The 27941-nt window shown below is 43.5% G+C and overlaps 1 protein-coding gene across 1 annotated transcript in view; it reads left to right on the forward strand.

The window, feature by feature from the left end:
• The window catches only part of EIPR1 (EARP complex and GARP complex interacting protein 1), a 568820-nt gene that overhangs the window by 273519 nt on the left and 267360 nt on the right, over positions 1 to 27941 (forward strand). The window contains exon 4 of the mRNA XM_063915479.1: positions 6028 to 6184. Coding sequence (XP_063771549.1) covers positions 6028 to 6184 — 157 coding nt within the window. The remainder of the gene's footprint in view (positions 1 to 6027; positions 6185 to 27941) is intronic.

A 27941-nucleotide genomic window follows, 5' to 3' on the forward strand; every position in this document is an offset into this window, starting at 1 on the left:
AAGACATCCTGTCTTCACCAAGGTAGCGCACAGCACTGCAGCTGTGCGCCATTGCTCCTCATGCACACTTCACACTCCGGTCACTGAGGGTGCAGGGCGCTGGGGGGGGGGGGGGGCGCCCTGAGGCAGCAATAAAAACACCTTGGCTGGCTAAAATACCTCAATATATAGCCCCTGGGGCTATATATGAGGTAAATACCCCTGCCAGAATCCCATAAAAAGTGGAAGAATACGCCGCGAAAAAGGGGCGGAGCCTATCTCCTCAGCACACTGGCGCCATTTTTCCCTCACAGCTCGGCTGGAAGGAAGCTCCCTGGCTCTTCCCTGCAATTCTACAGTACAGTAAGAGGGAAAAGAGAGGGGGGGCATTAAAATTGGCACTGTATACAGTATATTATATTGAAAAGCAGCTATTAGGGACATAACTCAGTTAGTCCCTGTATATATATATAGCGCTCTGGTGTGTGCTGGCATACTCTTACTCTGTCCCCCCAAAGGGCTTTTGTGGGTCCTGTCCTCTGTTTGAGCATTCCCTGTGTGTGTGGAGTGTGTCGGTACGGCTGTGTCGACATGTTTGAGGAGGATAATGATGTGGAGGGGGAGCAGATGCCTTTAGCAGGGATGTCACCCCCTGGGGGTCAGACACCTGAGTGGATGGTATTATGGCAGGAAATGAGTGCACGTATAGACTCTTTACATAAAAAATTTGACGACATGCCGACTGTGGGACAGCCGAGTCTTCAGCTCGTGCCTGTCCAGGTGTCTCAAAAGTCATCAGGGGCTCTGAAACGCCCGCTATCTCAGGTGGCACAAGTAGATGTCGACACGGATACTGACACCAGTGTCGACGACGATGAGTCAAATTTAATGCCCGTTAAGGCCATTCACTGCATGATTGAGGCAATGAAAGAGGTGTTAAATATTTCTGATTTACATCCAGGTACCACAAAAAAGGGTATTATGTTTGGGGAGAAAAAACTACCTGTAGTTTTTCCCCGTCAGATGAATTAAATGAAGTGTGTGAAGAAGCGTGGGCTTCCCCTGATAAGAAATTGGTAATTCCTAAGAAGCTACTAATGGCGTTCCCTTTCCCGCCAGAGGATAGGTTACGTTGGGAAACACCCCCGAGGGTGGATAAAGCGCTCACACGTTTGTCTAAAAAGGTGGCACTACCGTCCCAGGATACGGCCGCCCTTAAGGAACCTGCTGATAGAAAGCAGGAGGCGATCCTGAAGTCTGTATATACACACTCAGGCATTATACTCAGACCAGCTATTGCGTCAGCATGGATGTGCAGTGCTGCCGCTGCGTGGTCAGATAAACTGTCAGAAAATATTGACACGTTAGACAGAGACACGATCCTGCTAACAATTGACCATATCAAAGACTCAGTCTTATACATGAGAGATGCACAGAGGGCAATCTGCCGGCTGGCATCTAAAGTAAGTGCATTATCCATCTCTGCTAGGAGATGCTTATGGACTCGCCAGTGGACTGGAGATGCAGATTCCAAAAGGCACATGGAAGTTTTGCCTTATAAGGGGGAGGAATTATTTGGGGATGGTCTCACCGACCTAGTTTCCACAGCAACGTCTGGGAAGTCAGCATTTTTACCCCATGTCCCCTCACAGCCTAAGAAGGCGCCATTTTATCAGGTTCAGTCCTTTCGGTCCCAGAAAAACAAGCGGGGAAAAGGAGGGTCTTTTCTGTCAAGAGGCAGAGGCAGGGGAAAAAGGCTGCAGCAAACAGCAGGTTCCCAGGAACAAAAGTCCTCCCCCGCTTCCTCTTCCAAGTCCGCCGCATGACGGTGGGGCTTCACAGGCGGAGCCAGGTACGGTGGGGGCCCGCCTCAGGAATTTCAGCGATCAGTGGGCTCGCTCACAGGTGGATCCCTGGATCCTTCAAATAGTATCTCACAGGCTGGAATTCGAGGCGACTCCACCCCGCCGTTTCCTAAAATCCGCCTTGCCGATTGCTCCCTCAGACAGGGAGGCGGTGCTAGCAGCGATTCACAAGCTGTATTCCCAGCAGGTGATAATCAAGGTACCCCTACTTCAACAAGGCCGGGGTTACTATTCCACACTATTTGTGGTGCCGAAACCGGACGGTTCGGTGAGACCCATTTTAAATTTGAAATCCTTGAACACATACATAAAAAAATTCAAGTTCAAGATGGAATCGCTCAGGGCGGTTATTGCAAGCCTGGACGAGGGGGATTACATGGTATCCCTGGACATCAAGGATGCTTACCTGCATGTCCCCATTTACAATTCTCACCAGGAGTACCTCAGATTTGTGGTACAGGATTGCCATTACCAATTCCAGACGCTGCCGTTTGGACTCTCCACGGCACCGAGGGTATTTACCAAGGTTATGGCGGAAATGATGATACTCCTTCGAAAAAAGGGAGTTTTAATTATCCCATACTTGGACGATCTCCTAATAAAGGCACGATCCAAGGAACAGTTGTTAGTGGGAGTAGCACTATCTCAGGAAGTGCTGAGCCAGCACGGTTGGATTCTGAATATCCCAAAGTCACAGCTGGTCCCCACGACACGTCTAATGTTCCTGGGAATGATTCTGGACACGGCCCAGAAAAAAGTGTTTCTCCCGGAGGAGAAAGCCAAGGAGTTGTCTTCTCTAGTCAGAGACCTCCTAAAACCAAAACAGGTATCGGTGCATCACTGCACGCGGGTCCTGGGAAAGATGGTAGCTTCTTACGAAGCAATTCCATTCGGCAGGTTCCATGCCAGAATTTTTCAGTGGGACCTGTTGGACAAGTGGTCCGGATCGCATCTTCAGATGCATCGTTTAATAACCCTGTCTCCACGAACCAGGGTGTCTCTTCTGTGGTGGCTGCACAGTGCTCATCTTCTGGAGGGCCGCAGATTTGGCATACAGGACTGGGTCCTGGTGACAACGGATGCCAGCCTACGAGGCTGGGGGGCAGTCACAAAGGGAAGAAATTTCCAAGGACTATGGTCAAGTCAGGAGACTGCCCTTCACATAAATATTCTGGAACTAAGGGCCATTTACAATGCCCTAAGTCAAGCAAAATCCCTGCTCCTACACCAGCCGGTGCTGATCCAGTCAGACAACATCACGGCAGTCGCCCATGTGAATCGACAGGGCGGCACAAGAAGCAGGACGGCGATGGCAGAAGCCACAAAAATTCTCAGATGGGCGGAGAATCATGTACTAGCACTGTCAGCAGTGTTCATCCCGGGAGTGGACAACTGGGAAGCAGACTTTCTCAGCAGGCACGACCTCCACCCGGGAGAGTGGGGACTTCATCCAGAAGTCTCCCAAATGATTGTAAATCAATGGGGTCGTCCACAGGTGGACATGATGGCGTCCCGCCTAAACAAAAAACTAGAGAAGTATTGCGCCAGGTCAAGGGACCCTCAGGCAATAGCTGTGGACGCTCTAGTGACACCGTGGGTGTACCAGTCGGTTTATGTGTTCCCTCCTCTACCTCTCATACCAAAGGTATTGAGAATAATAAGAAAGCGAGGAGTAAACACAATTCTCGTGGTTCCGGATTGGCCGAGAAGAGCGTGGTACCCGGAACTTCAAGAGATGATCTCAGAGGACCCATGGTCTCTGCCGCTCAGACAGGACCTGCTGCAGCAGGGCCCCTGTCTGTTCCAAGACTTACCGCAGCTGCGTTTGACGGCATGGCGGTTGAACGCCGGATCCTGAAGGAAAAGGGCATTCCGGAGGAAGTCATTCCTACGCTTATTAAAGCCAGGAAAGATGTTACGGCAAAGCATTATCACCGCATATGGCGGAAATATGTTGCATGGTGCGAGGCCAAAAAGGCCCCAACAGAGGAATTTCAACTAGGTCGATTTCTGCATTTCCTGCAAGCAGGAGTGAATATGGGCCTAAAACTGGGCTCCATTAAGGTACAGATCTCGGCTCTGTCGATTTTCTTTAAAAAAGAACTAGCTTCAGTACCTGAAGTTCAGACATTTGTGAAAGGAGTGCTGCATATTCAGCCCCCATTTGTGCCTCCTGTGGCACCTTGGGATCTCAACGTGATGTTGAGTTTCTTAAAATCACATTGGTTTGAGCCACTAAAAACCGTGGATCTGAAATATCTCACGTGGAAAGTGGTCATGTTATTGGCCTTGGCTTCAGCCAGGCGAGTGTCAGAGTTGGCGGCTTTATCATGTAAAAGCCGTTATCTGATTTTCCATATGGATAGGGCAGAATTGAGGACTCGTCCCCAGTTTCTCCCTAAGGTGGTGTCAGCGTTTCACCTGAACCAGCCTATTGTGGTGCCTGCGGGTACTAGGGATTTGGAGGACTCCAAGTTGCTAGACGTTGTCAGGGCCCTGAAAATATATGTTTCCAGGACGGCTGGAGTCAGAAAATCTGACTCGCTGTTTATCCTGTATGCACCCAACAAGCTGGGTGCTCCTGCTTCTAAGCAGACTATTGCTCGTTGGATTTGTAGTACAATTCAGCTTGCACATACTGTGGCAGGCCTGCCACAGCCAAAATCTGTCAATGCCCATTCCACAAGGAAGGTGGGCTCATCTTGGGTGGCTGCCCGAGGGGTCTCGGCTTTACAACTTTGCCGAGCTGCTACTTGGTCAGGGGCAAACACCTTTGCACTATAAATTTGATACCCTGGCTGAGGAGGACCTGGAGTTCTCTCATTCGGTGCTGCAGAGTCATCCGCACTCTCCCGCCCGTTTGGGAGCTTTGGTATAATCCCTATGGTCCTTACGGAGTTCCCAGCATCCACTAGGACGTCAGAGAAAATAAGAATTTACTCACCGGTAATTCTATTTCTCGTAGTCCGTAGTGGATGCTGGGCGCCATCCCAAGTGCGGTTTATCTGCAATACTTGTACATAGTTATTGTTAACTAAATCGGGTTATTGTTGAGTCATCTGTTGAGAGGCTCTATTGTTTCATACTGTTAACTGTGTTTCATATCACGAGTTGTACGGTGTGATTGGTGTGGCTGGTATGAGTCTTACCCGGGATTCAAAATCCTTCCTTATTGTGTACGCTCGTCCGGGCACAGTACCTAACTGAGGCTTGGAGGAGGGTCATAGTGGGAGGAGCCAGTGCACACCAGGTAGTCTAAGATCTTTCTAGAGTGCCCAGCCTCCTTCGGAGCCCGCTATTCCCCATGGTCCTTACGGAGTTCCCAGCATCCACTACGGACTACGAGAAATAGAATTACCGGTGAGTAAATTCTTATTTTTATTGTAAAAAAAAATGTCAAGTAACTTGTTATATTTATTTTATTCTGTTCTTATTAAAGTGTTTCTTTGATATTTGGTAGCTGAATGATTTGTATGTGCTTTTTGTAAATGTACTGTATTATTTGCTTCCTGGCATGTTTATGCCCAAAATTTAAATGGGCAATGCGTTTAATAGCAGAATAATGAGTGCTTTGCTATTAAAAACATTGCCCTTATATATTTCAGGCTTAAGTATGCTGGGAAGAGGCGGCTCTTACAAACCGCTGCTTAGTATATAAACCCCTAGGACAAAAGACAAAAAAAAAAGAGAAACAAACCCTGATTTTATTTTTTATTCAAAAGAAGCACTAGTTAAAGATTATAATTGAGTTATATCTCTATTATAAAAACCATTTACTTGACAAGAGTGAATTTTGCTTGCTCCTTAATTTGCATAAGAAAAATAGGAATGTTGATAGGGAATTCTGATTCCCTTCCACCCCCAAAAGAATTAAATTTTCATCAAGACATGAACACTGGCTTCAGAACATGGAGAAACTGGGTTAAACATATGCAAATTAGGAGTTCTGCAAAGAACTGATTGGCGACTCCAGGCTTTTCCCCTGTATCTACTCTCTGCATTCTGCTGCTTATTAAAAAAATAAGGCCCTAAATATTTCAAGCAACAGCTGTGCATGGCTCCTGTGTTTTGTGTGAATGCTGGAGCGCAGTCATTCCAGATACGTCCTACATTTAATGATCTATTGACTTTTTTTTTTTTTCCTCTCTCTTTCTCTTCCTCTCTCTTTCTCTTCCTTGTTCAGCTACAGACAGCAAAGTCATGTCTTGTGTGGCTGTGTGGCGGATACCGAAGGAATTACAGCCAGGAAGTCATGATATTCCCGATGATTCATCAAACAACACCCAAACCTTGGAGCTTCTCTGTCACCTTGACAACGCTGACCATGGCAATATGGCCTGGTAGGGTTTATGCATATCTTCAATACTAGAGTCTTAATATGGAGATTGATTAAAAAATGTGTTTTTAAATGTTACTTTTTTTTATCTGGAATGGTGTAAATGAGGTCACTCACATGGGCGTAGTCTATCCATTGAGTATATAACGGTATACAAATCAGCCACGCACCATAAAAGATGTTTGCCGCATCTGTATCTGAGGACATGTCATCCATCTCTGCAGATCATTTTTAAGTATTTTCTTTTATTTTTCAAAATTTCACATATCCTAACAGCAGTGTTGTCACAAGGGGGGTGCAGCCCGCCGAAGGGTGACACCAAAATGCCGGCTCCTGCTCAGTCAGGTATTGCACTGTAACATTATGTGCAGCACTCGGCTCCTGTCACTGTGTAGGTGCCGACACTGCAGCCACAGCACTCCCTGTTGGCAGTCCAGCATCCCCCGAACCCCCAGAGTGACGAAAAATGGGGGTCGGGAAGTGAAGCCATGCCACCTCCACGAAGCACCACCCCTTCCCACTAAGCCCCACCTCTTTTTAGCACCGCCACACTGGGTGTCACTGTGGTAAGTGATGCCTCTGCCTAACGGCAGCATTTAGTCTCCTGGCTGATGCTGAAACCTTGGCAATTCTATTCTAAAATTCCATGTGTGATACAGTCGGGTAAAATCTACCAACTGTCAGATCATTCCAGACCATAATGCATTAGTGCACCCTCCAACTGTCATACACAGCCTGAGTAGCTATAAAAAATAAATAAATCACTGTTCAAAATGTAAACTTCCAAATTTCTAATTCAAACTTCCACCTGTAGTTTGGTATCTAATATGTACTGGGAAAGCTTGTAAACTCCACCTGTTCCAATTAACCTTTTTCCGTTAGGAGATTAATGCAAGAAAAACAAAGACATTTTGTCAGGAGTATAATTTCAAGCAGAATAATTTATTTCTGGTAGAGAAGGAGAGGTTAGGAATACGTGTTTCTAGTTACTGAGACACCAGGAGGACATTCCGAGAAGGAAATAATGCAAAGATACAGTTACAGCCAAATATTCAGAGTACAGTATCTTATTTTCAGTGTCTAATGACATTTTCATTCGACCAACTGAGACAAAAAATACGGGAATTGCAGAAAAATAACATTTTGGATGACATTTTTATTTTATTGGTTTTCAAAACCAATAAAACAATCTAAGACAAAATCAAGGCAGCACATCAAAGTGCAGTCATCTGAAAGTAGGAACATTATAAAAGTGTCCTTCATCCGCAGTGTCTACAAGGAAACCATAAGTTCACAAGGAAAACCCTATCACATTCCCACATAGTGTATTTTGTAACCTTAAGTTACAGAGTGCATGGAATTGAACTTCTGATGCCCCCCTGGGATTCGGTTAGCACCCCAGCAATGTGGATGCTGGTGATCATGTGACCAACGCCGGAATCCAGACACCACTCTGAATCCCAGCAACAGGACACCAAATGCTGACATCCCATTAGGGTTAGGACCCGGGGTCGGGGGGGAGGGGAGAGGGTTAGGTTTAGGCACTAGGGAAGGGGTTAGCTGTAGCCACCACCCCCCAGAGTCTTATCCCTATCCACCACCACCACTACTTTAGCCCTAGCCACCATCCCAAGCGGTATAGGGTAGGGGTCAAAGACGGGGTAAAATAATTACTCCGTCCCCTGACGACATTCTCATGCCATTGTCGGTCATGTAACCGCCGGCATCCCGACCACCGCGATCCCGTATCACGCCTGTCCCCCCTGCCCACGCTGTTAATCACACACTTTGTGGACAGCTTGCACCATGTAATTGGTTCTTGCTAGCAGAAAAGGGAAATGCAGAGTATGCATGTATGCATTGGACACAATGACTGTGGTACCATCAGCTTTGCAAATAATACCTCTTTTCCACCTAAAACCCGGGTCTGAGCCAAGTAACTGAACACAGGTTTCAAGCCGTGTTACAGCAGCTTAAAACCCCGTTCATACAGCAGGCTGGATCCGAGGTTAGTGTCGAGTCTTCCCTCTGCCGGCACTTGGAGATGACATCCACCCCAAGCGCCATTGAGCTGGGTCTTCACAGGGTTTTAACGGGACCCAAGGTTGGATGGCGCGGGTCACCCATTTACACTGCACCCTTAACCAGGTCCATCCCAGGTCTGACCCTGGTAGCTACCAGGGTAACTAGACCCAGGTTATTTTTCAGGGACCCTTTCCGCTGTGCCACAACCCGAGTAGACCCGGCAATAATCCGAGTTGTTGCGGCAATGGAATAGAGGTATTACATACTTATTTTGCAATACTAAATGCCACAACCCGAGTAGACCTGTCAATAACCTGAGTTGTTGCGGCAGTGGAAAAGGGGTATTACATACTTATTTTGCAATACTAATGAAATATAATCCTTTTGAGCTGGCTTGTTGTACTTTAAAATGTCTCTTAAAATAATCTATCATTTCTGACCTGTTTAATTTGACATTTTATAAATCTGTATCAAAATTGTTTAACGCTCCACTTTTATGTGCGCTGTGAAGTGTTATAAGTTACACTCTATTTTTGCAGTGTACTTACATACATTATAAATCTGTCAACAACTGTAACAAGTTAGTTTCCCACCCTTGTGTAGCTATTGGAGAAGGTCACACGTCATTTTAAAAGTATTTATCAATTGCCTAATTCCCTGAAAACATAGGGCAGTGGTGGGCCAGCAAGAGGCAAGTCTTCACGTGCAGTCCCCTGCCCATTTAGGGGTAAATGTATTATGCCCGTACGTATTACGGGTTTAATACTCGTTACAGAGGCAAAGTAGGAAGCAGCTGCTGGCTGCCAGACCCCCCACCCCGCATCAACCTAGTGATGATTCGCTGTGTCTCACCCCCGGCCGGCTCACAGGGCTTGCTCGAGATCTAGCTACTCTTGTTAGATCTCCTATGCAGCTGGCGGCCAGCACACGCATCTCCTCCTTAATACATGGGGGAGAAGCGGTATCAGGACACATAACGGCGCTGATACTGCTTCTCCCTTATAATGACTTTTCTTACTTCTACCCCTCAGACAGATACTTGTACGTCAGGGAAGAGCTCGTAGCAACATTTACATAAAGTCACCGCAAAAGATGCAGGCCCCGACGCCGCTATGTCCGACTCAGAATAAGCCCCCCATATGTTTGTGTTAGTTTTGTTAAGAACCCCTCTGATGGGGATCTCCTTGACATGGTGGATGGTCTCTCATGTTTGGCCAAGTATGCACTAAGAATATCTCCATGTTATGTGCGAAATTTGTTATATCTGTTTTGAATATCAGCGTTCCTAGGGGGTTATTCAGAGATGGATGCAGATGGTTGCATTCGCAACCAGATCTGTGTTCATCTCCTCAGATGCTAGGGGCCGCTCGGCATGTGTGAGGCCGCCACCCCGATGTGTCCAGAATCTAATTGTGAACACATCGAGTCTAAGGTTGACCCCTGGCTATGCTGTCAGGTGGTCGGCAGCCATATCTTTGTTCGGAGCGGCTGCCGTCCCGAAAACGTTCCCATCCCCCCAACGCCGCGTCAGCACTCCGAAAATGGCAGCCACTGTCCATCACATTGCGGTTTCATCCACCAGGAATGCGAACGCAATGAGTGTGGCCATGCAGCCGCAATGCGGCAACAGCGCCGCAAGCCGCATTAGCGGCAGAATCTGAATGACCCCCTTAGTTCTTAGAGAATAGGTTCTCAAACTCGGTCGTCAGGACCCCAACAGTTCATGTTTCCAGGTCTCCTCGCAGAATCACAAGTGAGATAATTACAGTAGCTCCACCTGTGGTTCATTTAAAATGTGTCAGTGAGGGATGACTACACCTGTGCACCTGCTGGGTGACCTGCAGAACGTTGACTGTTTGGAGTCCTGAGGATCTGTGGCATGTGGTGAAGGTCTGGTCAGCATGATTAATACAGATTTTTGTGAATGATTATTATAGACAAAATTGCAGATGTTAGTTTTTAATTTCACTTAAATTAATTGGATTTAATTTGTATTATGTTTGTATTTATTTCTGACAAATACTACATACAATTTTTTTTTGTTTATTCATAACAGCTGTTATGACCCTGCTCACAATCAGTATTGTGTTCTCTGTTGCTTGTTTATGATTTGGTTATTAGTAAGTGTTTTTTATTTTATTTATTTATGCAAACTTGTGTTATAATATTAACATTCAACACAAAGAACATACTTTTTTTTCCATTATTATAATACTTATACTGTATATCTGACACGCATGCTGTACCTCCCAACATGACCCCCTCCAGGAGGGACACAATGCTCTGCATCTGGACTTTGCTCTTCATTTATGATTGCCGGCACCTGTGTTGAACAGGTTAATGGATAAGAAAGGTGTTTCACCATAGTTGATGGCAGTCGTAAATTAAGATGGAAGTCTAGGAGCAGGACATTCTGTCCCTCCTGGAGAGGGTCATGTTGGGAGGTATGGACACGGCATACACCAAGTCACCTCGGTCTGCCTTCCGCCATGACCCCTTCCTCCTGTGGCTTTTTACTGTGCAGTTCTTGGTGGGTCCTCCATCCTGTCTAGCTGTTGGAGGCAGGACAGACCTTAGCGTATTCTTGTGTAGCTATAGATGGATATAATGATTCTTGTGAAATGAGGAGTGCAGAAACCGCAACGCTCAGTGGACAAACTTCAAGGGGTGAGTTCATTTCAAATAAAGGTCACTCAGTCACACCCAAACTGCTTTTGTTTGTACTTTTGCTCCAGGCATATGCACTAAGGTGGTTATTCAGGTATGTTAGCAAACCAAAAAAAGCACACTAATCGGTAAAACCGTGCTGCAGTGCAGGTGGGGCAGATGTAACATGTGCAGAGAGTTATGGTGCGTACACACTGGCCAATATGTATTGCGGGTCCGTGGGCCAGTGTGTACTTCGGCCAGTTCACCGACATATCGCGTCGGTCATGCAGCACAGCCAATTACCAATATATCTACCGATATAGTCAGCCACCCGCCCATACACATGCTGCTGCAGCTGGCGGGGATTGACAGCTGAACTGGGTGGGCACATGTAAATGCCCGCCCAGTTTGTGACGTCAGTCCTGACGGATCAGGCAGTGCGTATGAACAACACACTGCCCGGTCCGCCCATAGATATAGCTGCAGATCAATTGATCTGCAGATATATCTACTAGTGTGTACTCAGCATTAGATTTGAGTGGGGTGTGTTCAAGCTGAAATCTAGATTGCAGTGTAGAAATTAAGCAGCCAGTATTTACCCTGCACAGAAACAAAATAACCCACCCAAATCTAACTCTCCCTGCACATATTACATCTGCCCCACCTGCAGTGCAGCATGGTTTTGCCCAATTGCTAACTTTTTTGGTTTGCTAACAACTCTAAATAACCCACTAAGCTTTAGAGAGTGATGAAAAAAACACAACCGATCAGCTCCAAACTGTCATTTTTCAAACACTGCCTATAACATGACAGTTAGGAGCTGACTGGCTGGTACTTTATATCTCTCCACTTTATCACACAAGGCTTAGGGGTATATTCAATTAGGGTCGGATCCATTCCGACATGCATTTGTCGGAATGGATCCGACAACCCCTATTCTAATCTCAACTCATTTCGACTTTTAAAAAGTCGAATTGAGATGAGGGACCCAGAGGAGGAGAGGGGGTGGAGCCGCTGGGACAGCCGCGGGCAGACGGAGAGCAGCGCTACAGTAGCGCGGCAGGAGGATGTCACACAGCTGCCCGACCTCACGGCAGTGTCCACCCGGCTCCAGCAAGCGTGACCTCACTTGCTGGAGCCGGGTGGACGCTGCTGTGAGCGGTCGGAAACGGTGCCAAATCCTGTAGAATTTGGCCCCGTTTCACTCAAAAGTACGTGAATCGGCAGCTATACCGCCGACTCAAGTACTATTCTACAAGTCGAATTCCACGACTTGTTGAATAAAAACTGCTGGGACTGAATAGGTTGAATCACGAGTCGACCTTAAAAAGTCGAAAACTGCCGTCTTTTCAACAGACGGCAGTTTTCGACCCTAATTGAATATACCCCTTAGTACATCTTCCCCTTAGTCCATGTCTAATGCTTACCAGGAGAGGTGTCTTGGAGTGCACAGTTTGTGTGGATGATCAGGTGAATTACAGTGTAAAATAAAACAGCTCTTCCGTTCCTAATAATAAGAATTATTTTAGAATCATGTTTGGGTAACTGGTGCTGCTGTGACCTCTGAAAGCATCCACAGAAATCATGTAATAGGGAATGTAATAGGGTGTGACAATCAGAAAGGGAGAGAGTTATGAGAGTTTTCCTATTTATTTTAAGTGTCAATCCTTTACATACAGTATCAACCTGATTTTGCGGTGTAAAAGATTGCCACTTTAAAAAAAAAACACAGGAAAACTGTCATAAAATCTCTCACTTTCTGAATCTCACACCCAATTACATTCCCCCCCTAGTGTGCTCCCAATTTCCAAGCCTAAAAATGAGCTCTGATTTCTTCTGGTTTTATCACCAGTGCTGTAGGCCAGGAGTATAATGATACAGGGATTTTGCTCAGGGTCCCAGGTGTATAATAGGATCACTGCACACACATACCCAGTGATGACATTTCATACTCTACCTGTCCTTTTTGTATCTCCTGACAAATAGCTAAAAAAAAAAAAATCTGCTCAGCAGGGTAACAGGAAAATATCCAGGAGCAAAGTGATTACCGAGGCTCTTTATTGCTGTCCTATTTTATTTTTAAAATATCTCTTTCTCTTGTCACTGTTAATGGCCAGTGTAGTGCCCTGTTTACAGCTTAGCTTCCCAGCAGGGACGGGATTACATAAAACATTAACCCTTTCTGTACATTACAGGAAATGCGCCTGTTAATCAGTTCTTTTTTCTTTTTTTTAAATCCATACTGATGGGTGGTTTATGTTCTCTTCAGTTATGTTCTGTGTCCTGCATTTGTTACACATTGTCTAACAGCGGTTGATTAACAGGACAGACCTTGATAGCAGATCACCCGCTGCTAAGCAGGCTATCCCTAAATTGGCACCTTCACAAAGTGCTAGCTAGTGACTGATCTGATCATTTATGATGGGGTTTTGGAGATTATAGTGTCACATGGAAGCAGAACAGGTTATCCAGTCAGTACAATATTCTCATTGTGGTGTGGTCACTGTTATACAGCACTGCGAACTTCCACTTGGCCTAAATCGCATTACGCCCAAATTTCAGGTCTTCTGGCGTGGCATTTAGACTGACAATTGCTCTTTTATTTATACTAACCTTGATTTACATTTTTTGAAGAAGGTAGGACGTTCATTCAGTAGGATATATTAATAAATCCTTACAATAAAGGCAAAAATATGAAAAATAAATAAAATTTTCTCTGAATTCCTTTATTATTTTCCATCATCAAATAGCTAATGTTATACAAATAAATAACACAATCCCTTTTGATATGTATATAGAACACACTGACCTCAGTTGATTTCTGTATTCCTATTGCCTTTGCAGATGTTCTGACGTTCCAATACAGCTACGCCAAAATGACCCTATGTAGAATGGTAGACCTCCAGCAATAGCTACCAAATAATGGTGTACAAACTGTTATACCAATCTGATCTGTCCCCCGAGAAGAGGCATGTAATCGGCCTTTCCACAGACAGCAAATGCCCCAAATTCCAGACCGAGGAGGCAGATCTCATGCACTGTGTCTGGAATTGTCAACATATGCAACTATTTTGGAATGACTTCATTAGCTAGGACAATGCTACTCTAGGTATATTTTTTGAAGGCACTGCACAATGGGTGATTTTTGGTAATCTGGTTGACTAGGATGTGGTATGATAGCTTGACAGTTATCAGGTCGACACGAGAATGTCGACAGGGTTGATCTGACAACATACAGCATGTCAACAAGGTCAACATTTTGGCATTGACCATGTTGACATTAATAATGTCTTCCTGGATGAACTGTCGACAAACTGTCCCTGTTATCTAGTGGTCTGACTCTTTCCCGGCGGCAGCGGCGGCTCCTGTGTCGTCTTCCATGTCCCAGCGGCCATGTGACAATCCCTTATGTCATGGACCCACCAATCATCCGGCATTCTGGGGAGTATTTCTAACCCTAATCACTACCCTAATCCTCTCCCTAGTGCTTAACCCTAAACCCCCCACATCCCCACGCAGCCTAACCCTCTGACCCCCTGTCTAACCCTAACTGTCGGCATCCTTAAACTGTCGACATTTCACATGGCGACATTGAACCTGTCAACAGTTTGAGGATGTTGACCTTGTGCCTGTAGATAGTTAAACCATGTCAACATTGTGGTGTCAACCTTCTGAATGTCGGCATGGTTACTGTCGACCATTCGACCTGGTGAAGGGTTGACCCAAAAGTGGGACAGAACGCTATACAAGGATTGGTTCATAACACCAAACCAGCACTAGACATTGCTACCTCTATTCTCTGCTGTCTGTTTAATATGGATGAGCTTGAAACCACGCAGAACTATTAATGCCTGCATTGTTCCAGTGTTGCAGCTACTTGTGGCTTTGTTATGTGCACCCCGCTGTTCTCTAGCACACTCCTGTGTGCCCCTCTCCTATTGCTGCCTCTCTTTAGTTTAGGGATGGCCATCGGTGGGTTCTCCATCGATGGTTACCATCGATGACACTATCAGTGATAAACATCAATAGCACTTAAACCATCTTTGGCGAACCCTCGATGGTTTGCACCACTCAATGGCCACCACTGAAAGGTGCTGTTTGGACTGCAGGCCAATTTTTTTTTTAAATGGGGGCGGGTCTTAGCGGATGTCAGGGGCAGAACTATGCTTCATGTCCTGGCACCTTGCAAAATAAGTAATAAAAAAAATTGGTTTATGTTGTGTCATCGATGGAGGGAAACCATCTGGTTCTCTTCCATCAATGGCAAAAGCATTCAACATCGGCCATAAACCATCGATTATTTGGAATTGTCAATGGCCATCCCTACTTTAGTTAGGCTTCTTGTACTCTGAACCAGAGTTGGCTATTAATGTGTCACTATGTAGCATGGTACTGGTATTCTCTAACCAAATAACCAACATTAAAATCACTTTTAAAGCAGAATAAATTTATTAGAAAGTTGGGGAAGTGACTCATGGCACTGTCTAACAACATACTCCAGACAAAAACTTATCACAAAGGTACAACCACCAACTAAAAATAAAAGTGACAGGTCTTCTCACCAAACCACTTTCACACACAGATTTGGAGAGAGAAAAAGCCACAGCTCTGTTATGACTGTGGCAGGGCTATATGATCACACGTCTATGACCACAGCTGAATAGTGACAGCACAAGCGTCGTCATTGGTAACACGCACAGGAAAATTACTGTTTATCTGCACAGTGTGACAATCACATCCATGATATGAGTGAGGCTAGTCTGACCCAAGATGCTAAACACAATGATAAAAGACAGACTGTTCACACCTAATAGTAGAGGGTCACTGGTTTAGCTCTGGAATGACAACATGCACATTGCTGAATAGCAGCCCTGCAAGAGAAAGAATATAGTCAGTTGTTAGGTTTACATCCATAGTTACAGTATTAGTGAACATTGATAAAGCCAGATACCCAGTGGTGTAAGTAGAAATATTTTCTTAGTGGTACTGAGTGTGCCAAAAATGGGTGTGGTCCTGTGTCATTAGGGGGCATGACCACATGACACTAGGGGGAGTGGCTACATTACACTAGGGGTGTGGCCGTACAGCACAGTTTCTTTTCTTTGTACTCTGGAGGCAATGCTAGGAATATATAGTAGTGCCTCCAGTATAATAGAAATATATGGTAATGCCCCCAATTTAATAAACATACAATGTAATGCCCACATTATAACAGGAATATATACTGTAGTTGTGCCACCATAATAATAGACATATATAGTAGTGTCCACATTACAATAGAAATATATAGTAATTCCCCCATAATAGAAATATATAGTAGTGTCCACATTACAGTAGAAATATATAGTAATGCCCCCATAATAATAGACATATATAGAAGTGTCCCGCATTACAATAGAAATATATAGTAGCGTCCACATTACAATAGAAATATATAGTAATGCCCCCATAATAATAGACATATAAAGTAGTGTCCCACATTACAATAGAAATCTATAGTAATGCCCTATAATAATAGAAATGTAAAGTAGTGCCCCACATTACAATAGAAATATATAGTAATGCCCCATAATAATAGAAATATAAAGTAGTGCCCCACATTACAATAGAAATGTATAGTAATGCCCCATAATAATTGACATATATAATAGTGTCCCACATTACAATAGAAATATATAGTAATGCCCCATAATAATAGACATATAAAGTAGTGCCCCACATTACAATAGAAATATATAGTAATGCCCACATTACAATAAAAATATATAGTAATGCCCCCATAATAGTAGAAATATATAGTAGTGTCCCACATTACAATAGAAATATATAGTAATGCCCCATAATAATAGACATATAAAGTAGTGCCCCACATTACAATAGAAATGTATAGTAATGCCCCATAATAATTGACATATATAATAGTGTCCCACATTACAATAGAAATATATAGTAATGCCCCATAATAATAGACATATAAAGTAGTGCCCCACATTACAATAGAAATATATAGTAATGCCCCCATAATAATAGACATATACAGTAGTGTCCACATTACAATAGAAATATATAGTAATTCCCCCATAATAGAAATATATAGTAGTGTCCACATTACAGTAGAAATATATAGTAATGCCCCCATAATAATAGACATATATAGTAGTGTCCCGCATTACAATACAAATATATAGTAGCGTCCACATTACAATAGAAATATATAGTAATGCCCCCATAATAATAGACATATATAGTAGTGTCCCACATTACAATAGAAATATATAGTAATGCCCTATAATAATAGAAATGTAAAGTAGTGCCCCACATTACAATAGAAATATATAGTAATGCCCCATAATAATAGAAATATAAAGTAGTGCCCCACATTACAATAGAAATGTATAGTAATGCCCCATAATAATTGACATATATAATAGTGTCCCACATTACAATAGAAATATATAGTAATGCCCCATAATAATAGACATATAAAGTAGTGCCCCACATTACAATAGAAATATATAGTAATGCGCACATTACAATAGAAATATATAGTAATGCCCCCATAATAATAGAAATATACAGTAGTGTCCCACATTACAATAGAAATATATAGTAATGCCCCATAATAATAGACATATAAAGTAGTGCCCCACATTACAATAGAAATATATAGTAATGCCCCATAGTAATAAACATAAAGTAGTGCCCCACATTACAATAGAAATATATAGTAATGCCCCATAATAATAGAAATATAAAGTAGTGCCCCACATTACAGTAGAAATATATAGTAATGCCCCATAATAATAGACATATATAGTAGTGTCCCACATTACAATAGAAATATATAGTAGTGTCCACATTACAATAGAAATATATATTAATGCCCCCATAATAATAGACATATATAGTAGTGTCCCACATTACAATAGAAATATATAGTAATGCCCCATAATAATAGAAATGTAAAGTAGTGCCCCACATTACAATAGAAATATATAGTAATGCCCCATAATAATTGACCTATATAGTAGTGTCCCATATTACAATAGAAATATATAGTAGTGTCCACATTACAATAGAAATATATAGTAATGTCCCCATAATAATAGACATATATAGTAGTGTCCCACATTACAATAGAAATATATAGTAATACCCCATAATAATAGAAATGTAAAGTAGTGCCCCACATTACAGTAGAAATATATAGTAATACCCCATAATAATAGAAATATAAAGTAGTGCCCCACATTACAATAGAAATATATAGTAATGCCCCATAATAATTGACATATATAGTAGTGTCCCACATTACAATAGAAATATATAGTAGTGTCCACATTACAGTAGAAATGTATAGTAATGCCCCCATAATAATAGACATATAAAGGGGTATATTCAATTGAAGTCGGATCCATTCCGACATTCATTTGTCGGAATGGATCCGACCTGGGCTATTCAATGACATCTCATTTCGACTTTTAAAAAAGTGAAATTGAGATGCGAGTGGGGAGACGGGGGAGAGCATTGCCACAGCAGCGGCTATATATCCGCTGCTGTAGCGCTGCTCTCCCCCGTCTGGCCGCTGCTCTCCCCTGTCCCCCCCCCCACAGTCTCTCTGCCCCTTCCCATCCCTCCCTGCATCACAGCCGCCGCTCACAGCAGCATCCACCCGGCTCCAGCAAGCGAGGTCTCACTTGCTGGAGTCGGGTGGACGCGGCTGTGAGCGGCGGCTGTGACATCCTCCAGCGCTGCTCACCACGTCCCCCGCCTCGGCTCTCTCTGTCCCCGCCTCGGCTCTCCCCGTCTCCGGCGCTGCTGTCCCCATCTCATTCGACTTTTTTTAAAGTCGAACTGAGATGGTCGAAAAGGGGACCATAACCCGGTTTTGGCCCCGTTTTTGACACAAGCACGTGGATCGGCAGCTATTCTGCCGATCCACGTGCTTTTCGAGAAATTTAGTTGAAAACTGACATCTTTTCGACAGACGGCAGCTTTCGACTTCAATTGAATATACCCCATAGTAGTGTCCCACATTACAATAGAAATATATTGTAATGCCTTTGTCAAGGCACACCTTGACAAAGGCCCTTGCAGGGCAGAAACGCGTTGGTGACTGGTTGGAGGTACCCACAGAAGCCAAAGAGAATTCGCTGACTGTTGCTGCAAAATCCCGGGGAGCAATATTCAAAGCACTTTTTGGGTGGACAACTTTGACACCCCATTAACTCTGGTTCGTCGGTCCACCAATCTGTGGTGGATTTTAGTGTTTTACATTATGTATTCATTTCTGCAAACCTGCATATTGATGGTATGATATGTTTTTAAGACGTACTTGTCTTTTGCTGCACTTTAAATAAACTACTTTTTGCATATTGGAACAAGCAATACTTCACTATATATCGCTATTTCCTCCTATTTCTGGGTATTCTACTCTTAAATGGAGTGGTGAAGTGGTGGAGAAATTTGGAGGAGATTGGTCGTGTACAACCGCAAACCGAAGGGAGTGACACTACAGGCCTAGTTGGGTGGGCGCTACTGACACCCCACTAACTCTGGTACGTGGGCCCGCTAATTCATGGTGGATTCCAGTTTTTTTATCTTTTTTGCACTTCTAAAATATGTGTAACTTGGTCTATCACTTTATGTAAACAAACTTGAACCCTACTGTACTTCACTATATACTGCTCTCTTCTTTTATTTTTATTTTGGGGACACCATTTAAACTGGAGCGGGGAAGTGTTGCTGAACAGATGGCTCTTCAATAGATACGAACACTCTCCTTTCGGACTGAGAACATTGCCTATAGTAACCCAGGGAGCGCACCACAGCAAAACCTTAGAACATTAACTGAACCATTGTCTTGTTGCTCGGCAGCGCATTATAATTGCGGTAATGGCAATCATGGGTGCAAAGTGTGCAGTGGGTGGTACTGCATACCTGCTGCCAAATTCTTATGGGTATTGCCTACTTGCACCACTGCAGATGCCCCATATCCCATTTTTGTGCCTGATCATCCACGGAAAACTCAGAATTCTCTGTATTTACTGGTAATGAATTCTGACTCGCAGCAGGTTATTAGCCTATGGTTTATTCATTTACACAATAGGTCCAATATTACAAGTATTGTGCAAGGAATATTATTGGCGCAGGTTTATTGGCATCTGCAGCAAACCCATTCGTCCATGTTACGTCAGGGCAGGATCAAATTGGAAAACTTATATCCAGATACTAATTGTACCTCATCAGTGAGAGGGGCAAAACAAAGTAATTTCCTTTATTGTCAGATATTGTCAATGCTTCCCACCGGTGCAAAAGTGCCATCCTGTAGGTAGCATGCAGAAATTATGTATTACTGTATATCACAAGTTTGTTTGTTGAACATTTTATACATAGTGTAGTCACTCTCTGTTTCAGTGTTCTTCTTCCTTCTACAGATGAGTCCTCCGTTATCTTGGCTGTTTCTCCACCTAAACTGAGGTTTAGTCACGCCTAGGCGATAGCTTAGGTTGCTGAGCTTAATCACGGACAGGCGCGTTGAGGCACGACTACATACTCAGCATGCAATACACATCACCACCACTGGGTGGCTAATGCTCCACTAATCCAGTATTTTAGATTGAATAGTGGCGGATTGATCTACAGTACGAGCTCAGGCAAATGGTCAGTGACCACTGTAATGTTAATATACAGTCCTGTACTGCATACTGTACACACAGATGGTGACCAAAGGTCAGACGGAGAGAGTAAAAAAAAAAAAAGTTTATACAGATGCAAACGAACGTGTTAAAATACTTGTCAATTGCCGTGTTACTGCGTGTGAGCGTCCAAGTCCTGTAGACAAAGCAATAGAATAATTAAAATAGTGTATGCAGACGCAACTAATGTGTGAAAGGAATAATGTAGTTCATTGACTTTAAAGTATGTACAGTGTACTAAATACCATGTTTTGAAATATGAGCGTCCAAGTCCCCTAACGGCATAAACGAACACCAATGGGAAGGAATCGCTGCTTGCAGTACTTTTACACATGAACTTGTATATCTTCCATGCAGCGATGTGAGCAAGCAGTGAAGGCTTCCACCTCTCACGCTTAAGAGTCCCGGGTTCGATTCCTAAAGTGCCAATGTATTTTTTATTTTTTTCCTGACATTCACTTTATTCATTTTTATTTTCTTTGTAATCTATTGTAATACATTCAATAGACGTGTGCACACAGGTTTCACATAAATCATGTTAAATCTGCAGGAGCGACTCATTCCGCTATCTAAAATACACAGTGGCAATGAGGACCCATAGACATACCAATTAATATAAATTAGTGTATTCTGACGCAACTAACTGTTCGAGCAATACAGTCCTGTAGATCGTCGGCGTTAGAGAATCTGTGTTGTACTTTATGAGAAGGATCACTGCTTCTGTACCATTTGCACATCTATCAAAGCGACTGCAGTTCTCTATCTGATTTTCATATACAGTATTGTATTGTACATTTATTGTATTTAACACAATATTTGAAGCGCCTGTGTTAGTACAAAACCTGTAGTTATAAAATTGATAATGCACATATAAAAAATGAACCCTATATCTGAATTCTGACGTTCGCCTTCTATAAAGGGGCTGTGTTTTGTCCCCTAATAATGGTAAATTCTAAAGAAAAAAATATTTATAGTGGCGCTCATGGAATTAGACATACATTTTATAAAACATGTCCTTGGAGCCAATGAGTATAAAACTATACATTTATTTTACACGCAACTTTATACACATACAAATTCCAATGCATAGGAATTAGACATATAAAAATATCTCAATTCACTGTTGTGTTACCATCCCCGTGAGTAACACAACCTGAGGACCCCCGGACCGGGGGTAATTAAACCTGCTCATGCTGCGTTTGGTACAATGTAACCTCTGATTCCTTGTAACACCGGGCTGTTTGCTACATTGTATTTAGTATGGAATCTCTGGCGGTGCATATTATATGAACTTTAGTTATCCTTTGACTGTCATTTTATTCTAGTGCCTTGAGAATAGGTACCGCAATAGTAAAATTGGATTTTAAATCACCCAGACTTTCAAATATTGGATGTTAAATACGATACATACAAGGATTCTTACAACCTACCGGCTTGATACCAACTTGTTCTTATAGTGAATTGAGATTTTTTTATGTCTATTTCCTATGCATAGGAATTTGTATGTGTATAAAGTTGCGTGTAAAATAAATATATAGTTTTATACGTATTGACTCCAAGGACATGTTTTATAAACTGTATGTCTGATTCTATGATCACCACTATAAATCTTTTTTTTTTTTTTTTTTTTAGCATTGCACATTTATTGTAACCTGACCTCCCTCCCAGGGGGGAAGGGGGATGGGAGTAGGGGGAGGTGGTGGCTTAATACCGTGTTATGCGATATGAGCGTCCAAGTCCCTTAATGGCATAAACAAACACCAATGGGAAGTAATCGCTGCTTACAGTACTTTTACACATGAGCTTGTATATCTTCCATGCGTGGGCAAGTGTTGAAGTCTTCCGCCTCCCATGCTGAGAGTCCTGGTTTTGATTCCCAAAGTGCGAGTGTATTTTTATTTATTTTTTCTGACACTCACTTTATTATTTTGTATTTTTTTTTGTAATCTATTGCTCACTACTAGCCATTACAGCAGAGTACATTACAAGCTGTTCATGCTATTTAGTACTCAAATACAAAATAGTGTACAGAGATTCTAAGCACGGTGATTTGGCATCCAGGAACTTAGGGAGGAGCTTTTATCTCTCTCCATTACACTTAGAAAGATAACATTGCCGCTGTAGCCTTCACAGTAGAGTACGTTACAAGCTGTTCGTGCTATTTAGTACTCAAATACTAATTACTGTACAGATACGCTAAGCACAGTGATTTGGCATCCAGGAACTTAGGGAGGAGCTTTTATCTCTCCCCATTTTACTTAGAAAGATAACACTTGGCGCTGTACATTACAAGCTGTTCGTATTATTTAGTACTCAAATGCAAAATACTGTACAGAGACGCTAAGCATAGTGATTTGGCATCCAGGAACTTAGGGAGGAACTTTTATCTCTCCCCATTATACTTAAAAAGATAATACTTGGTGCTGTAGCCTTTACATCAGAGTACGTTACAAGGTGTTTGTGCTATTTAGTACTCAAATACAAAATTCTGTACAGAGACGCTAAGCACAGTGATTTGGCATCCAGTAACTTAGGAGTTTTTATCTCTCCCCATTATACTTAGGAAGATAACACTTGCCGCTGTACGTTACAAGCTGTTCATGCTATTTAGTACTCAAATACAAAATACTGTAAAATACTGATGCTAAGCTCCGTGATTTGGCATCCAGGAACTTAGGGAGGAGCTTTTATCTCTCCCCATTATACTTAATACTACGGGATTTGGACGCTCACATATCCCTAACATCAATAGACCACACTGTACCTGTAACACGTTAGTTTGCATTTGTGCAGTATATGCTGTACTACTTGCGTCTGTACTGTATATACTGTTATACAGGTATACTGTATGGGGTATGGGTCGTTGGGTAGACACAACTAAGGTCAACCATGGAATGTCGACATGCATTAGGTCGACAGGGACAGTAGGTCGACGTGGTCATTATGTCAACATGCACTAGGTCGACAGGTCAAAAGGTCGACATGGTTTTTTTATACTTTTTTGGGCGTCGTTGTCTTCGTAAAAGTGATGGGGAACCCCAATTAGTGCACCGTGTCCGTTCACATGGCTCTCTTCGCTCGCCATGCTTCGGGCAAGGTGCCTCGCTCCGCTAACGCTTCGCACAGCACAGGTTACCGTTCCAATCGTAGTCCACGTGGATCGTTAAGTATGAAAAAAATCCAAAAAAATAAAAAAAGTGAAAAACTAATTTCGACCTTTTAACCTGTCGACCTAGTACATGTTGACCTAATGACCATGTCGACCTAATGCATGTCGACCTTCAGTGGTCAACCTAATGACTGTCGACCTAAGCTGTGTCGACCTGTAGCTTATTGTAGCGTAATGTGACTCACCAGTAAAGTAGTTCTTACGCTGTAGTTCAGTGCTGTATTTTAATGGAGACCACACGCATGCGCATTCGTGATTTTAAAAAGCGACATCTGCTGGATGATCGCAGGTATTACACTCAAAGGTAACGCCAAACGCTCTGGTCGCCTCCCTACGACTAGGCGCGCCTCCTTGCGCCCAGGCACGCTGCGTATGCCCGATCGCGACTAACGCCTCAGCCAGCCAAGATAACGGAGGCTCCATCTGTATGTCTCCAAGTTCCAGAATGATTCTTGCTGCTGTAGCCCCACTCCTGTATTGGGGTTAGTGGCTTTGAACTTGAGTTTGAAGAGTCAAATCTGTGATTACTGGAGGGATGTTTAGCCAATGTAAATCCATTTTAGAGTATTTAAACCTGCTTTAATACATGACACCTTGTCAGGCTTGCTACCTGTGCTCCAGCATTCCCGGTTTTCAGTATCCTGGCTGTCTCCAGTGTGCTCTGATAGATCTTAATGTTCTATTCTGATGATCCAGACTTATCCGCAACCTGTTTACCAGACCCTTGGTATGAATGCTTCCTGTGACCTTGAGCTTAATGAACCCACTTGCTGAGTGCTTCGCCTATAACAGCCCCCTTTCACAGGACTACAGTCGTTTACTGGTACTCGGTGGCCGACAGGACTTCAGGCTTTTCAAATGATGCAGGAGTGTGAACTTTGCTGAGCAGCTCAGAGAAGGAATCCATGTACCTGTATGCATGAGTATAAGATAGGATAAGATGGGTTCAGTGATGAATACCGGTGGTCAGAGTACTGACCCGCGGCATCCCGCCTATCAGAATCCCGACAGGCCTAAGCATGCGCAAAAGCCAACACGGGGGAGCCGCTCTGGGACTCCACCCTACCCCCCTCTGCCGCATTATGGTCTACTCTCACCCCTCGTCCAGGACAGACTGCTTACATGGGAGGCCCAGGCGATCAGTCTATGCCCCAGAGCAAGGGCTGGAGGAGATAGTCTGTTACCCGGCGGAAGGGGGAAGTCCCAGAGTGGCACCCCCATGTCAGCTTTTGCGCACGCCTATGCCGACAGGGGACGGTAATTATACTTACCTTCCACACATGGCCCCCTAACCTTCCCTCCCGCTGACCAGATCCTGATCAGACTGATTACATCCCACAACAGAGTGTCAGAGGAGACTCCCTAGAAAAGCTGAAACAGCCAATCAGCACCAGTGAAGAGCCAAGCAAGATTCTAACTCTAGCTGCAGCAATCATGAGTCAGAATGAAGACCAGCACAATGAGACCTAGTCTGCACAGCTGACTGGTTACCCGAAACTGTTTGGAGCACACAGATCTAACCTGACCATGATCTACTAAGCTGTGCTTATTACATATTCTAACAACCCCTTTTGTTGACAACTCTTTGTACCTTACACTGGCACATCACATCTGAATACATGGCAGAGGGCATGAACCTGCAGGCTTTCCAGCAGTGAAGGTCCTATCCCCTTGCAGAGATCACTGGTAAAGACTGGAAGCTAGTTAAACTCTGAACCAAGTCTTCTGTGAGCACAAATGTTAGCTTGGTGTTAGCCAATCCACGAAACCAGAGGTTCCCAAATGCGGTCCTCAAGGCACCTCAATGGTTCAGGTTTTAAATGTATCCATGCTTGGCCACAGGTAACTTAATTAGCACCTCAGTCAATTTGATTTAACCATCTGTGCTGAGCCATGGATATGCCTATATCCTGGACTGTTGGGGTGCCTCGAGGACAGCGTTTGGAACTTCTGCACAAAGCCAATGTGTAATTGTGGCTAAAGCTTTAAACTGCGTTCCAAGTACAACTTAAGAAAGTCACTGAGGAAATAATGCAGATGAAAGATCCACTGATCTCTATGTGGGCTGGGCTCGGAGGGACTGGAAGACACTGATGCTTACATTGTTTTATTTCCTGGAAGCTCTGAGGTTGTTTCCTATTCACATGGACAGCAATGGGGGCATGATTTATTTAAAGGAGCACGGGAAGTTTAATATCAGATGGCTAGTGGAAGACAGAGGAATGTACAGTTGTCATGTAGCTAATTACAGTGGGTCTGGTATAGAAGATCTACATGCATTAGGTCTACAGTCATTAGGTCGACCCCATTTTGGTCGACAGGCACTAGGTCGACATGGACAATAGTTTGACTTATGAAAGGTCGGCATTAGAAAGGCCGACTGGTACAAAAGGTTGACATAAAATAATCTGGCACTTTGTTTTTTCTCATTTTTGAGGTTAGAGTGGATAGTTTTAGCATCTGGGACCTGATGAAACACATCCCCTCGTGGGCTCGCCTCGCTTTGCACGCCTCAGGGCTACTAAAGATTATGATTTGTGACATGGATAGTCAAGGAAGGAAAAAGACAAAAAACATAAATTAAAAAAATGTATCGACCATATGTGTGACCATTGTCATGTCGACCTTTTAGACCTGTTGACGTTATCCCATGTCGACCTCTCATATGTCGACCTCTTCCCATGTCGACCTTGTGACTGTTGACCATATGGGGTCAACCTTAATGTATGTCGACCAATAGTCCAGACCCCAATTACAATATAGATACTATAATGTCTACGTGACTTAAATGTCGACACCTGCAAAATTGTAGGGCTAGGGTTAGGCTTAAAATTGGACGCCGATATTATGTACCAGTTGATGGGTTTTATTTTAACATGTTTACATTGTGAAGTTTGTCTGTTGACATTACAGTGACTACATGATGAATGTTGACATTGTTATTGTCGACAGAACATACCGGCCCCAAAGAAGATTATTTTCAGAGGGCCTGTCCATGCGTAAAACATTTTCCTGGTATCTATTAATTGAATGTTCAGCCGCTGTAATTGGGTAATAGCTTGTAGGTCTATTCTCATCCACATCATACTAGCTAACACACGAAGGGGAAAACATTTCCCTAATCAGCAGTGGTTCCCAAACTTTTATGAATCATGGCGCCCTAGAGTATCAGAATTTTTTTCACGGCAACCTTAGGCATAAGTTTCTTATTGAGAAATTTAGGAAAAAATATTAAATTAAGTAAAATGTGTTAGGTTCAACTTAGGTTCAGTTGTATGGTGAGGGACAACATTCGCTTCAGTTTGTCCACATATTTTATGATTGACAGCCACCAGCACTGGTTGTGCATATTACATTGACCATAAATAATTTGACTTAGTCCTACACCACCAATCTGAGGCACCCCTGCAACTTTTCCGAGCCATCCCAGGGTGCCACCGCACACAGGGGGACATGCAGAGGTGTAGCTAGGTGCCATGGTGCCCGGAGCAAGGGTATGTTTTGGCACTCCCTACCCTGTATTGGATTGTGGGCATGTTACATTTGAAAAGAAAAAATATTTTAAAATCCTAAATTGGTGACAGGGTCGGTTCTAGACCTTGTGGATCTCAGGGCAAAAGTTTCCCCCATTTTTAAAATAGGGACAATGCGCACCTTAGGCGCGCAACAAAAATATAGGGGCCTGGCTTCATGGGAAATGGGTGTGGTCACAGAATAGTTCCAATTCAGATTGCACCTTACAGTATTGTCCGTTATTTACATTACACCAAAATAGTGTCCGTTAGTCACTTTACGCCACACAGTAGAGCCCCTTATACACGTTACACAACACAGTAACACCCCTTATACACGTTACGCCACACAGTAAAGTCCCTTATACATGTTATGCCACAGTAGAGCCATTTATACACGTTACACCACAGTAGAGCCGCTTATACATGTTAATCTGCAGCTTTTAATGCAGAGAGAGTTGCTGCAGCAGCAACTGGGACAGAGAGAGGTGCTGCAGCAGCCAGGGTAGAGAGTAGTGTAGAAGAACAGAAGTAACCCTGCTGCACAGCTACACGCAGACATTGAGACATATAAAGAGGGCGGCAGAGCTCCGGTATGTGCTGGCTGTCAGTGTCTCCTGCTGTTGCCTCTGGCCTGCCCTGTTCCCTACATAATCTCCGAGTCAGTGTGCGCCCTTCTGCTTCTTCTGCTCTGCAGCTGCCTGTACA

The sequence above is a fragment of the Pseudophryne corroboree genome, chromosome 4, assembly GCF_028390025.1.
Source record: "Pseudophryne corroboree isolate aPseCor3 chromosome 4, aPseCor3.hap2, whole genome shotgun sequence".
NCBI lineage: Eukaryota > Metazoa > Chordata > Amphibia > Anura > Myobatrachidae > Pseudophryne > Pseudophryne corroboree.